Source organism: Vanacampus margaritifer, chromosome 14 (genome assembly GCF_051991255.1).
Source record: "Vanacampus margaritifer isolate UIUO_Vmar chromosome 14, RoL_Vmar_1.0, whole genome shotgun sequence".
NCBI lineage: Eukaryota > Metazoa > Chordata > Actinopteri > Syngnathiformes > Syngnathidae > Vanacampus > Vanacampus margaritifer.
The window spans coordinates 12344274-12357559 of record NC_135445.1 but is presented as its reverse complement, the minus strand read 5'-3'; the positions used below and the strand labels follow the sequence as shown (position 1 = coordinate 12357559).

Below are 13286 nucleotides of genomic sequence, written 5' to 3'. Positions count from 1 at the left end.
GAAAGACCAAAACACACTCTAAATAAAATGTCGCCTTTTTATTTCACTTTATAGATTTTTAATAAATCATTTAAAAAATTGTCACACCCCCTCCAATATTTTTTTGTAACCACAAAGGAAAAGATTATTACTTTTTTTCTTAAATTGCCAAAATGTACACAATTATAACTTTAGAAAAAAAACTATAAAAAATATTTTTTATGAACCATAGTAAAAAAAAAAAAACTTAAACTATTCCCTTTACTTTATTTATTAATCTAGATTTTTTTTTAATTACATTTTTTTAATCACCTCATAACAAATTTCATATATTGTTTCAAGTAGAATGTAGACCATAATCTTAAAAATATCATAAAATTATTATTTATTAGTAATTAATAAATACACGGGAAAAATAAACACCTACCAGTCATACAAACGTTCAATAAGTAAATAACTAAACAAAGGTACAGGAGAAGAACTGAAAATGAAGTACTTTCATCGATGAATAACAATATTGCCATCAATGTTATCAATATTTGGATTGACCCACTGGTAAATTACGTTTGAGGTGTGATGTAAGACAGTTAGCTTTCTTGGTTTCTTTTGAAGTACTGCATAAAGACATGAAAGCCTATAGTGTATATGGCCCGGTTCTAAATATTACACATTGCAAGGAGCTGTTATTAAACATAGTGTGTCCCTTTACTAAGCTGTTGCATGCTAAGTGCGTTGTTGTTGTCATGTAGCATGTCTTAAGCGAGGTGCCCTTCACGGAGTATGTGACAAATGCAGGCCATGGGTGAAGATGTCCTGGTATTTTTCCAGCCTCGACGCCACCAGCCAGTCTTTCGAGCACTCGCGTAAATCAACGGAGCTGCTTTCAACACCTCACACTGCCACCTACAGCTAAAGCACACGCACGTGTAGGCTAGCACAACCATACACAACATCCGTTTTTATTAAAAGGTATCATCAAAAGGACCTCTGTTTGGAAAGTCAATGTTTGTTATGTAGCAATGCAGTACATTGTTGACTATCTTTTTGGAGGAATTATATGTAAAATTGATTAAATAATTTAAATCCAATTAAAATTCTAAAACTTCAACTTGTTAGCTCAACTATCTCAAAAAAGCATGCTAGCATCACTCAAGACTCAACATTTTCAAAAAGTCATCATTTTGTGAGTAAATGTTTAATTTCTCATCCCGTTCAGGAACAGGAAGTTGGCTGTAGTTGACGGATATTCGGGGAGTGTAAAAACAAGCTCCATCGATGGATATGACGCTGATCACAACCGACGAACATAGACAGCCCCCGTCAGTTCTCCCCGAGTCTCAAATCAGTGAGGATTCCGGTTATTTTTCTCTTTTGGGAGGCTTCTTGGACCCGTCGGAACCACTTCTACCGCTGCTGCCGCACCTGTCCAACGGCCTTACCTCGCACATGTCTGAGATTTACACCGAACCCCTCCACATACCAGATACAAGACACCCGTTCAGGGTCGATCCGCCCATTCTGGAGGCTTCCAGGGTCTGCGGCCTCAGCTCCGAGCACCATCAGACCACCTATCCGAGATCCTTGTCAGATGGCTCGGAGTCTGACTCGGCCACGGACTTGTATATCTTTGAAAATGAGACTCAGGACTTCATCTTAAATTCAACTGCCCTACGGAATAGACTCGATGATAGCCACGATGTCTCTCCTATTGCGTGTTGTGATTCAGCCCAAAGCGTGACACACAGTACTGCCACGAATACGAATTGGGTGATGTTGGAGTCTGAGTCAGCGCTCAAGCCACCTGCTGAGGTCACCCTAATCACCCCACGGGGGCCGAGGAGCGTCAGTCCCGTCGAACTGTGGGTGGACGCCTGCCAGTATCTGGATAAGACGGATGTTTTGCCTACTTCCACTTCCAGCGACTTATCTTTGGAAGAGATTTGGGTGTCCGGTTACGACAGCGACGGGATTGGCTGGGCCACAGATGACACCGGTGGTCGGGGGCCGCCAGTGGAGAGGTGGTCCTCGGTGGAGAGCTGGGCCAGCGCACTCTCAGACTGGAACGTCATTGGGACACCGAGGCAGGAGTTCACAAGCGCCTTCTCAGAGATAGGAGCCGAGATAGACGCCCTGACTGAAGCGTTAGCGGACATTAAGCCCTACAACGAGACGGAAAGAGGGATGGGGGTCCAGGATCAGCCGGTGGGACAAACCACCCGAGAGGAATCCATCCAGTGTGGACAAGAATGCTTCACTTTGCAACCACAGATGGAAGACAATGTCCAATCTCTTGGCGATTCAACAGCTAACACTCAAACTGAACCAGAGGAAGACGCTGTAGATAACTTTGTACATAAGAAGCAATCCCTGTTTTCATCTGGCTGTGACTTGGACAGCCTCATCCCAGAATGGACTCCTATAGAAGATGTAGACTTTCCTCAATTTGGCCAGTTTTCAGGGACAGAGGACTTGAAAGAAGACAAGTTCGTACTGAAAATTGTAGAGGATGCAGATGTGACAGAACCACCTGCTGAGCTGACAAATGAACAGGTAGGACGAATTAAGGTTGATTTTGAATACAATGCCAAGAAATCAGGTAAACCACGCCTTCCATATTCCATTTTCAAGGAGTAAGAATACATGATCAATTAGCGTTAGCGTTGATTAATGTAAGCCATTAATCAATGTTAATGCCAAATAAAGAGAGGGAAGTTTGGAGCTTGCTGTTGGGCAATTTTTAAAAATGACCAGTTTAGTTAATGGAATGTTTATTGCCTAAACAGGCTGCAGAAGAAACTGAAACAGGTCGGAAGCACACATAGACTCGAAAAACGGTTGGGTCAAAAATAACCCAAATGGGGTAAAAAAAAAGGGCCCACCAAACTTTTTGAGTTATTAATTACTAAAATTATTATGTATATATATATATAAAATACACAAAGCAACTTTTTTTGTGCTTGTTTTGTGGGTCATTCGTTTGACCCAACTTTTTGGGTTAATTGAATAACCCGACTGAATTTGATCAAAATGGACAGACCCAAATGTTGAGTTATTAAACTTTTTTTTTTTTTTTTTTAATAATTTAAAAAATAATACACAAATGAACCTCTTTTTCTTTTTCTTTTTTGCTTGTTTTGTGGGTCATTAATTTGACTCAACTGGGTTAATTAAATAAACCAAATAAATTTCGTCAAAAATGGACCGACCCAAATGAACTAACCCAACTTTTTGAGTTGGGTCATATTAAATAATAACCCACAAAGCAACCCAATTAGTTATTTTTGTTGTTGCTGTTTTGGAGTAATTAATTTTACCCCACTTTTTGGGCAAATTGAATAACTAAAATGGTTGAAAAATGAACCGAGCCAACCTTTTAAATGATTTAACCCAAAAAGTTGGGTAAAATTAAATTAATAACACACAAACAACCAAATTTTTGTGTAATATTGCGGGTTATTCATTTGACCCAACTTTTTGAGTTAATTTGAATAACCCAAAAAGTTGAGTTGGTCTCATTTTTGGGTTATTTTATTTATTTTATTTATTTTATTTTTTGGACCTAAATGTGTTTAGAGTGTAGCAGATCCATTGCTAAAGCTAAGTAAGGAGGGGAAAGTTTGAAATTGGACTATTTGTAAAAAAAATAATAATAATAATAAAAAATAGCAAAGTTGTTATTACATTTTTCTTGTCTAAACGGGCGGGACTGAAACTGAAAAATTAATCAAAAATGACCATTATCATCTTTGCAAAGGCACAATTTTTGTATTATTTTATGGGATTGTGCAGGTTTACGCCATAATTATAATGATGCACGTAACAACGTGAATGGAAACTGTCATAATATTAATGACACACTAAAACAGACAAAAATAGACACAGAGATGAACACAAAGTGCGGCATGGCAAACATTGTGGACTTTAACCAGCGGTCATACCCTCTGGAAAAAGGTTCCAGACGTTCCCAGCCTGTCGATCGTACCCTACCACGGTCACGGAGGCGAACACAATGTAAAGTGACAACACAAATATTGCCACCCTCCCGTGCCAAGGTCCCGCGTCCGAGTTCTGCAGGATGTGTCCTTTTGGCTCGTGCTATGCAAGAGTGACAGGTGAAGGAAAATCAAGGGAGGACAAGAGAACGGTCTAATAATAGCCCAGGACAACCATGATAACAGCATACATCCCTGGTGTGGGAGGGCGGTGAGGTTAAGGGGGGAGCACAGCTGCCGATTGTAACACGATTCCCCTTTTCCCATACCCCCCCCCCCCCCCCTCCACCCCCATTGAAAAGGCGAGGACCAACAACGGGTCCCACATTGGTTGTTGGTCAGCTCTGATTGAGATCATGGCCTACGGGCTTGGATATAAACGCATGTTGTTTTGTATGGGTCGGCTTTGGGGATCGACAAGAAGGTACGTGATCATCGTTCATTGGGTTTGAGGAAAAGTATTGAAACTGTACTTAGATTGTCAGTCTCAATTGGGTTTGGTACTGTCAAAAGTTGTACAGAACTTCATCGGGAAAACAGTTGCCCTAAAATGTGTCGACTGACTCTACACTGCCAATCCAGTCAAATGCATTTTCCCTACCTTGCATTCAAAGTCAGCATATCCTGGTTGATTATCCTATGGCGTGGGATATGTTATGTTAGAATTTTTTTTCCTTTACCGATGTGCTCAGAAAACGGTCAATCGTAAATGTTAAACCTGCTGAATATTTTACGAGTAGTCAACACTTAATTTGTCCTCGCTAAAGGAAAGATAGCCAATAAGGAAACAACCTGAAGCTCAAATAGAGGAGCGACTGGCTGTGTTGAGTGTTTGTATAACGCGTCTCACAAAACATTCTGCACAATAAAAATGACAAGAGTTTGCAACCTCAATCTAGTCACCAGATGCGCTAAAATTTTGCCAAGCTTATTGTATTTCTTTTACTACTACTTTGGACTACTCTTGCTTTAAAAATGACAGGGAGAAGTTTGTAACCTCAATGTATCTACCAGATATGCGCTAAAAGTTAGCCTAGCTTCTGGTATTTCTTCTACGACTACACTTTCTTTAAAAATGACAAAGAGAAAAATTTGCCACCTCCATGTAGTTACCAGATGCGCTAAAAGTTAGCCTAGCTTCTGGTATTTCTTCTACGACTACACTTTCTTTAAAAATGACAAAGAGAAAAATTTGCCACCTCCATGAAGTTACCAGATGCGCTAAAAGTTAGCCTAGCTTCTTGTATTTCTTTTACTACTACTTTGTACTACTCTTCCAACCGTGGGTAGTATTTTATTTTGAAATGGCTTGGTCATAGCCAACAAAAAGCCAAAAAATGGTCACAATAACGCCTAGGGGTTAAAAATGACAGGGAGAAGTTTGCAACCTAGCCTAGCTTCTTGTATTTCTTCTCCTGCTACTACTTGGATGCCCTGTGGCACAATGCTGCCTTATCACAAATCAGTCTTGGCACCAGGACTGATGCCAGGTGTGGTAAAGACAGTAATCATATCCACTTAAAACAGACATGGAATGAGTTTTATTCCTGACCAGCAGAAGGCGCTAGTAGTTTAGGGCTAATCATTTACTGCCTAAACAGGCTGCAGAAGTGGATGAATGGATGAATCATAGATAGATACAAGGGAAATTCACTAAGAAAATTATAAGTAATGGCGTAGTATCAATTTAGTAGATAATTGAAATGGAAAGTAATAAATACATGTTCAATAGTGATTTCATTAATGCTAAGGCTAATGTAGGTTAACGTTACATTAGCTTAGCTGCCACCATACAAGGTCACACATTTTTTTCAATGTTGTGTTGTTCCACAGCTGTCGGGAGACGGGTTGTTTAAGGTGACAGAGGATCCCAGCGCCCCCCAGGCTGACCCTCCACCCAATCAGGTCGCAGATCCGAGTGCCGGTTCAACCGACATCGACTGTAAAGGACTCGGAGCTTCCGAGGATGATACAATGAACCCCCGTGTGCTAGTGTTTAATGGCGGCGGACACGTGGGAACTGACACTCTGGCGTACCCCGGTGGATCTAGCCAGGTGCCTCAGCAGGGGGCGTGTCCCACCTTTATTGTGCCCGTAGCTCCTCTTGAGATCAGCTCTGCCCTGGAATATCGCAGGAGCAGCTTAGAGGGAGATCCAACGAGGACTTTCAATGATGCCCATGCACGAACCTGGACTCTTTCGCCGCTCTGCGATGAGGCGGAGGCCGACGAGGAGGTTCACCAACCCTGCACCGTCATCCCTGAGAAAAAACACGCCATTTTAGATGAGCCGCATGTCTCCAAGGCGGCAAAACTAAACAACCAAACAGCTGCAGTTAAGCCAAAACCGAATCACGGGGCATCGGGAAAGACGCCCAACAAGAATGAGGGCAAACATCGCTGCAAGAAGGACAAATCCGCCGTCCACCATCCCAGCACGCCCGCTCCCAAGAAACAGGAGAACTCGGCTCACCTCACAACCGGCAGACAAAATGAAACCGTGAGAAATTCCAGCGATCACCTTGTTGAAGAGAAGACGATGGTAATCGAGACCGCCAAGACGCACGGCAAGAAGAAGAAGAAACACCACCACAACGTGACCGCAGCAAAGACTGCAGCCGAGCCTCCGACCGAGACGGTGAATGCCGCAAAAGCGAAGACTGCTAAAGGACGGATCGAAATGTTTGAGGCCAAGATGAACACCAAACACGGCAAAGCTCGCAAGGATGCAGGGACGTCAGATGCTGCAAACAAAAAGCACCCAGAAGCTTCGAAACCATCACAGGGAGAACACGTCCGACATAACACAGAACACAAAATCACCCAAGACCTGACAAACGACGATATCTTTAAAAAGCGTCGCCTGTCCAGGGATAAGTTTGGAAAACTTTTGGACTCAAAGCCGAGCGTTTCCACTCCGGCAAAGGCGGCAGAAGAACAGAAGATGGATGTCAGAGCGCCTAATAAGAAAGCGGCCAGCGAGGTGGTCAAACATAAAGCAAGTAAAGAAGGTAAGACTCAGATACATTTCCATTTACACCAAAAAAAAAGCTAAATTATTTCATAATTTTATGTATAAACTATTTATTGAATGTTAGTTATTACAACTTTTGTAGCATTTAAACTAGCAATAATACTAAATAACGACAAGGAATTTTGGCGCTGGATTTTCAACCCGCCTGCTCTGTGTCACGATTTACAGAGCCGAATGTGACGCAATCCATCCAGGCGGCGGCTGTGAGTGCAGACCCCCAAAGTCTGAGTCTGTGGTGTCAGTTCTCTTCCGTCTCGGGTGAGCACACCATCACCTGGAGGCGAGAGGGTGCTGTCCTGGCGGAGGTCAAGCGAAGGTAATCCCACTTGATTACCTCTGCCAAGGAAATTCAAATGTTTGCATTCGAATTCTGTGGTGTGCGTGAGTGGTGAATCTTTTCTGTTTGAGGCCTAAACAGCCAGCAGAAAAAGTTGAAAATTGATGTTCAGTTGTGGTTCTATTAATGCGACGTATAATGATAAATAATGTTAACTCATTCACTGCCATTGACGGCTATAGATGTCAAAAATTCATTTTAAGTATTTCTATTAGTTTACAATTTTTTCCCATTTTTGTTAACAAGAGTATGAAAACCTAGATTTGTTTTATTGTTCATTTAGAACAGGTATAAAGTTTGTGATTAATCGTGGGTCAACTAGTGAAGTCATGCGATTAATTATGATTAGAAAATTTAATCCCCTGACGCCCCTAATTTTTAATAATCTTTTCTTTAAAAGATAAAATAAAATAAGATTATTAAAAATAAAAAATAAAATTATTTAAAAAAAAGAAGAAGAAGAAGAAAAAAATATTATTAAAAATTAGGGGCGTCGGGTGATTCAAATTTTTCGTAATTAATTGCATGATTTCACTAGTTAACTCACGATTAATCACAAATTTTATATTTATTCTAAATGTACAATAATTGTTTTTCTAGGTTTTCATACTCTTGTTAACAAAAGTGGAGAAAAATATCTTAAACTAATAGAAATAGTTTATAGCCGTCAATGGCAGTGAATGAGTTAAATAAAATAAAAATATATACATATTGAGTTTTGCAATAAGCTAATGCTAACTAATAAGAAGAAAGTTTAGGACCATTGGGCAAAAAAGGTATGCTCACATAACTTTTGTCATGTTCCTGTAATTCTGTCCTTGTGACGCCATATTTGTCTCTGAAGTGCAGGGGACGAGAGTCGCGCATCCTTGACCATCCCCAACACCTCCCATAAGGATCTGGGCAAGTACCAGTGCTGTCTCATCAGCTCGCAAGGCTCCATCACGTTGGAATACCTGCTCACTTATGAAGGTAGGACTCTTAATACCTGATAACAGTGATTACAATCCCAACCGCTAAGCCGAACAAAGTATTCCATTGTCACTTAATTGGTCCCAGGATTATTATTTATTTATTTACAACAAATAAGGTGTCTTTGTTCATTTATCAACGCCAGCGACAATTAAATGCTTGTCCACTAGATGGCAGTAGGTACATTCAACCTGTGTGTCCACCAGCTACCATTCATACAACAGAAGAAGTCATGACACACCAGTAACAGTATGAGGCTTTATCACTCCAGCTTTTCACATTTCAACTTCTTAAAAGCAGATTTTTTTCAGATACGTTTTATATATACAAAAATTGTAAATGCACAAATAAAAATACTGTTTTGAGTTTAACATGTATTGTTCTATCATCCTCTACTGTGAAGTTTAATGACAGGCAAACAGCTTAACGGTACATTAGCGCCATCATCTGGCCGATTTTTGCAAAGTTTTGGCTTCATTTGAAACACTGCCCAATGACGCAAATATTTACTTTAGTTCAACTTCAGCTGTCTATTAACTGTCACTTCTTCACAGTGCTCCGTGAGATTGTCATCCCGCCATCTACAAACGTCATATGTGAGTTTTTAACACCGGGCATTTGAAAATGGCCTCCACTCCTATCTTACCGTTCTTTCCCTCTTCTCCAGCCGTCCCCGTCGAGGCGGGCTCCAAGGTGGAGGACGTCCATTGTTCCCGGCTGCTCTTCAAAGAGGACTTCCTGTCCGAGCAGTACTTCAGCGAGAATCAGCCCGTCAGCATCGTCACCGAGAAAGCCCACTTTGGCGAGGGCATGCACCGGCGAGCCTTTCGCACCCTGCTGCGCAGGGGTGGGGTGCCCCACCTGCTGGCGGGACCCTCGTGCGTGCTAAAGGTGCACAACGCCATCAGCTACGGAACCAACAACAATGACGAACTGGTTCAAAGGAACTACTCCTTGGCTGTGGAAGTAAGCCCACATAATGATATGCTGTTTTGTATCATAATTGTAATTCAAATTTTCAAAGCACTAGGGAGTTTTTTGAAGCATAAAAATATTTTGTTTTTTGTTAGTTTATTTGCCTTTTGCCCAAAATGTAACAAAATTTTCCAGGCTCAATAGCAAATGTCTAAGTCCTATTGCAAAATACAATATGTATGACATTTAAAAGTACATTACGTTAACTCATTCACTGCCACTGACGACGTCAAAAAATCATTTTGAACTATTTCTATTAGTTTTAAAAAAAAATACCCACTTTTGTCCAGTGTATGACAACCTAGAATTTTTTTTTGTGTACATTTAGAACAGATGTAAAATTTGTGATTAATCGTGAGTTAACTATTGAAGTCATGCAATTAATTACAATTAAAAAATTGTAATCGCCTGACAATTTTTTATTGTAATTATTGCATGACTTCAATAGCAAAAGTTAATAAAAGTGTGGTTTTTTTTTTTTTAACTAATAGAAATAGTTCAAATGAATTTTTGACGTCTCATTGGCAGTGAATGAGTTAAACACATACAAATTTGCTTAAATAGCCAACTATATAATATTATAAACAGTGGAACAGAGCCCTGCCACAAATATCAAAAATTGAGTGATTGATGCCACACTAAAAAGGTTTATAAGGCATAACATTTAATAATAATATTTACAATATTTATCATCATATGATCACTAAAAAAAGTAGTGTACTATATCTTCTTCTTTTTTTACTTCATTTTAAAACTTTAACTATGGATGCTTTTGCCTTCGCTGATTCGTCAAGAAAAAAAACACGTGTGTTACATACTGTACATTTTCAGCAGCTACTTATGTTGCAAATAGGTTTCACTGTAGTCAGTGCACTTGCAATATTTAAATCATCTCACATGGCACATTAAAGTGTAAAACATGATATGATGCTTGGCTCACACAATCTTGCTATTTTTAGCATGTGCTAATGTGTCATGCAGGAGTGTCACGTTCAGAACACGGCCCGGGAGTACATCAAGGAATACACCGCCGCCGCCATGTCTGTCGACGCCTTCGGAGAAGTCCCAGAGTGAGTAACCGTTCTTCATTATTTATTTATTTATTTATTTTTGTTAACAGAAATTTTAATAATAATCATGCCCTATGATTATGGAAAATGTGCAAAAGCTATAGTAAAAAAAATATTCAAAAGAAACTACTTCAATCCAAGTTTCAACGTTGTTCTGAATGTTGCTATGTGCTTCTTAAAATACTACTCCATGTGGTAGAGGCTGGTTGTAAATTGCTCTTGGGGGCCCCCTAGTGGTCGTAAGGCACACCACGCTAGTGCTTCGTCCAGTTATGCCTTTCTCATCCCCGCACACAGGATCATTCCCATCTACCTGGTTCACCGGCCGTCCAGCGACATCCCGTACGCCACGCTGGAGGAGGAGCTGATCGGCGACTTTGTCAAGTATTCGGTGAAGGACGGCAAGGAGATCAACCTGCTGAGGCGGGACTCGGAAGCGGGCCGCAAGTGTTGCGCTTTCCAGCATTGGGTGTACCAACGGACCGACGGTAACCTGCTGGTTACTGACATGCAAGGTGGGCAAAAATGACGTCACGCTTCTGAACGCAAATTAAGTTTTCTTTAAAAGAAAACAAAAACAATTGTAGAAACCATAATCGTGTTTTTTTTTTTTAGGAGTCGGAATGAAGCTCACTGATGTGGGAATAGCCACCTGTAAGAAAGGGTGAGTGTTATCCTGAAGGGAAAAAAAACTTTTTAATCCTGGAGAACCCAAGAACCCTTTTCTTCTTTGGAAAATAATGAATTATACATTAAATGACTCCTATAAACACCAAAATATGTTTTTTCAATTTTAACCCTTTTTTTTAAACTAGCTCAGAGTTGCTAATTTATCAAAATATATATGTAAAACATACTCCTAGGCATTCTGCAACATGATATGAAATAGATTAACAAAAAAAAACAACACAATTTTACCATCTGATGGTTTGCTGAGAAGATGGTTTTGTTTGTATTGATTTCCAGCTCAACAAAACAGCATGTTGCCAGCCATCTTGTCACCACCACTCTGGCTCATGTAAGTGCAATATTCATCCACTAGATGGCCCAATGCAGGGGTCAGAAGTGGCACTCTGGACTTTTGAAGTTAAATTTGTGAGAAAAAAAAAGGGTCTTTGTTATTTGAGTAGCAGAATTTATAGGGGCCAAATTTGACCCCGTGGGTTCTCCAGGGTTAAAGACTTGTATTTTAAAATGTGAGGGATATTTTCAAACTTTTTGTCCACTTGGTTTGCAGCTACAAGGGCTTCAAAGGCAACTGCGCCACCTCTTTCATCGACCAGTTCAAAGTGCTGCACCAGTGCAACGCGTTCTGCGAGATCCTGGGTCTCACCTCCCTCCAGCCCAAAGCGGCCAAAAAGGCTCCCTGCGCTCCCAGAAGCAAAGCTCAGCCTTCAACAGGACCCAAAAAGAAAACGTTTGGGCCCACTCTGAAGGCCAAGTCCTAACACTGGGAAGGAAGCGCTTGGACTTGGGCTGTTGAACTGTCATGTCTTACGTTGACTTTCTTTTATTTTTATATTTTTACTTTGGTGATGTTTCCAAATGTGTATGTTCATTAAATTAATGAACTGGTTAATTAACTTATTGGAGGAAACACTGTGCACTATGAAACAGAGAGCAGTACTGTATTGTTATTGATGGGTTCAGTGTAAATCCTTTTATTTGTTGAATGTTTCGTAATCATCCGACAATCAATATTTTTGACTTTTTTGTTGTTTTTGCAGTGTATTACGGAACTTATTGTGTCAAACTCAACCTTCTTACTTCTGTCTAGTATACATGGTTCAAATTTGGTAGTAATTGGACAAAGAAAACAGCTTTTTTTTTTACAAAGCCCAAAAATTATTTAATAATGCTAATGAACATTCTATAAACGCTTTCCAGAATGAAAGGCTGGAAACACAGGAAAAGAAATCCCGTAAGAACCAAGAAAAATCCAAAATGTGAAAACAACATGAAAAAGAGCAAATCTGCGAATGTGCAAATCCGTGGGTGCCGAACTGAATTTACGGGGGTTGAGTGTAGTTTTTACTAATCACCACTAGATGGCACACACGGGTTAGTTGTGTGTCTGAGTCTTATACTATCCTACGACGTCAGTTAAAATATTTTTGGAATGATATGCAGGACAAACGTAGTACCTCAGTAGGCTAATAATACAATTTGAGTGAGTTGATTTTTTGAGAGGTAAAACCCCCTCAAATGAGTTCTTGCACTTAATGTTGGTTTATTGTTCAGAAGTTTTGTGTTGTCGTTGAATGGTAATGTTCATGCAAGTGAGCCATTTGCACTTGAAAAAAAAGAAAAGAGTATGTGGTTATTTTTGATGATCGCTTCAAACCATTTGTTGTCGAGTTAGGATAGTGGATCTTTTATACTTTGAAAAATGTATTATGAAATGAAAATTAAATATATTAACAGCACGCATTTCATACACATACTTGTATTTTGTCCATTTAAAAAAAAAAAAAGGAAAACATTTTTTGTTGTAGATCAAGTTAGGAACTCCTACTACTACCAATAGTACTTCATATGAAATGTTGTTTTACCACTGTGACTTTATGCACAGTTTGAACTTAAATGCATTACACACAGTGCCTAAAGATGAGATGCAAATATATTGAACCTAAAAGTTAAATACAACTGAACTGTCTAGTGAGTCTACAGGAAAAAAAAGATAATACAAATGCAATAAAGCTAACCAATCACGGCAAACAGGTGAACCGTGATTGGTCATTAACGTCAAGCCCTTAGGCACTATGATGTCATTTTCAGTCAACAGGAAGTGACAAAATGGCCGCCCCCTGAGATGGATAAAAACAGGTGGATTTTGCTTCTTAACTCATATTTCATCAATGCAATATTAATCAATCAATCTTAAGACTACCGGGGGAACATAGAATATATTATTGTAAAGAGCTTTTC

At 39.8% G+C, this 13286-nt stretch overlaps 1 protein-coding gene across 1 annotated transcript; it reads left to right on the top strand.

Annotated features, from left to right (window-relative positions):
- Positions 1-1254: 1254 nt before the first annotated feature.
- alpk2 (alpha-kinase 2) lies at positions 1255-12959 on the top strand. The gene is made up of 10 exons (XM_077542780.1): positions 1255-2529; positions 5805-6981; positions 7173-7320; positions 8186-8313; positions 8868-8909; positions 8981-9279; positions 10270-10358; positions 10656-10873; positions 10974-11022; positions 11596-12959. Exons 1-10 carry the CDS (start codon positions 1255-1257, stop codon positions 11804-11806), a joined length of 3636 nt encoding a protein of 1211 aa, XP_077398906.1. The 3' UTR covers positions 11807-12959.
- The last annotated feature ends 327 nt before the right edge of the window (positions 12960-13286 follow it).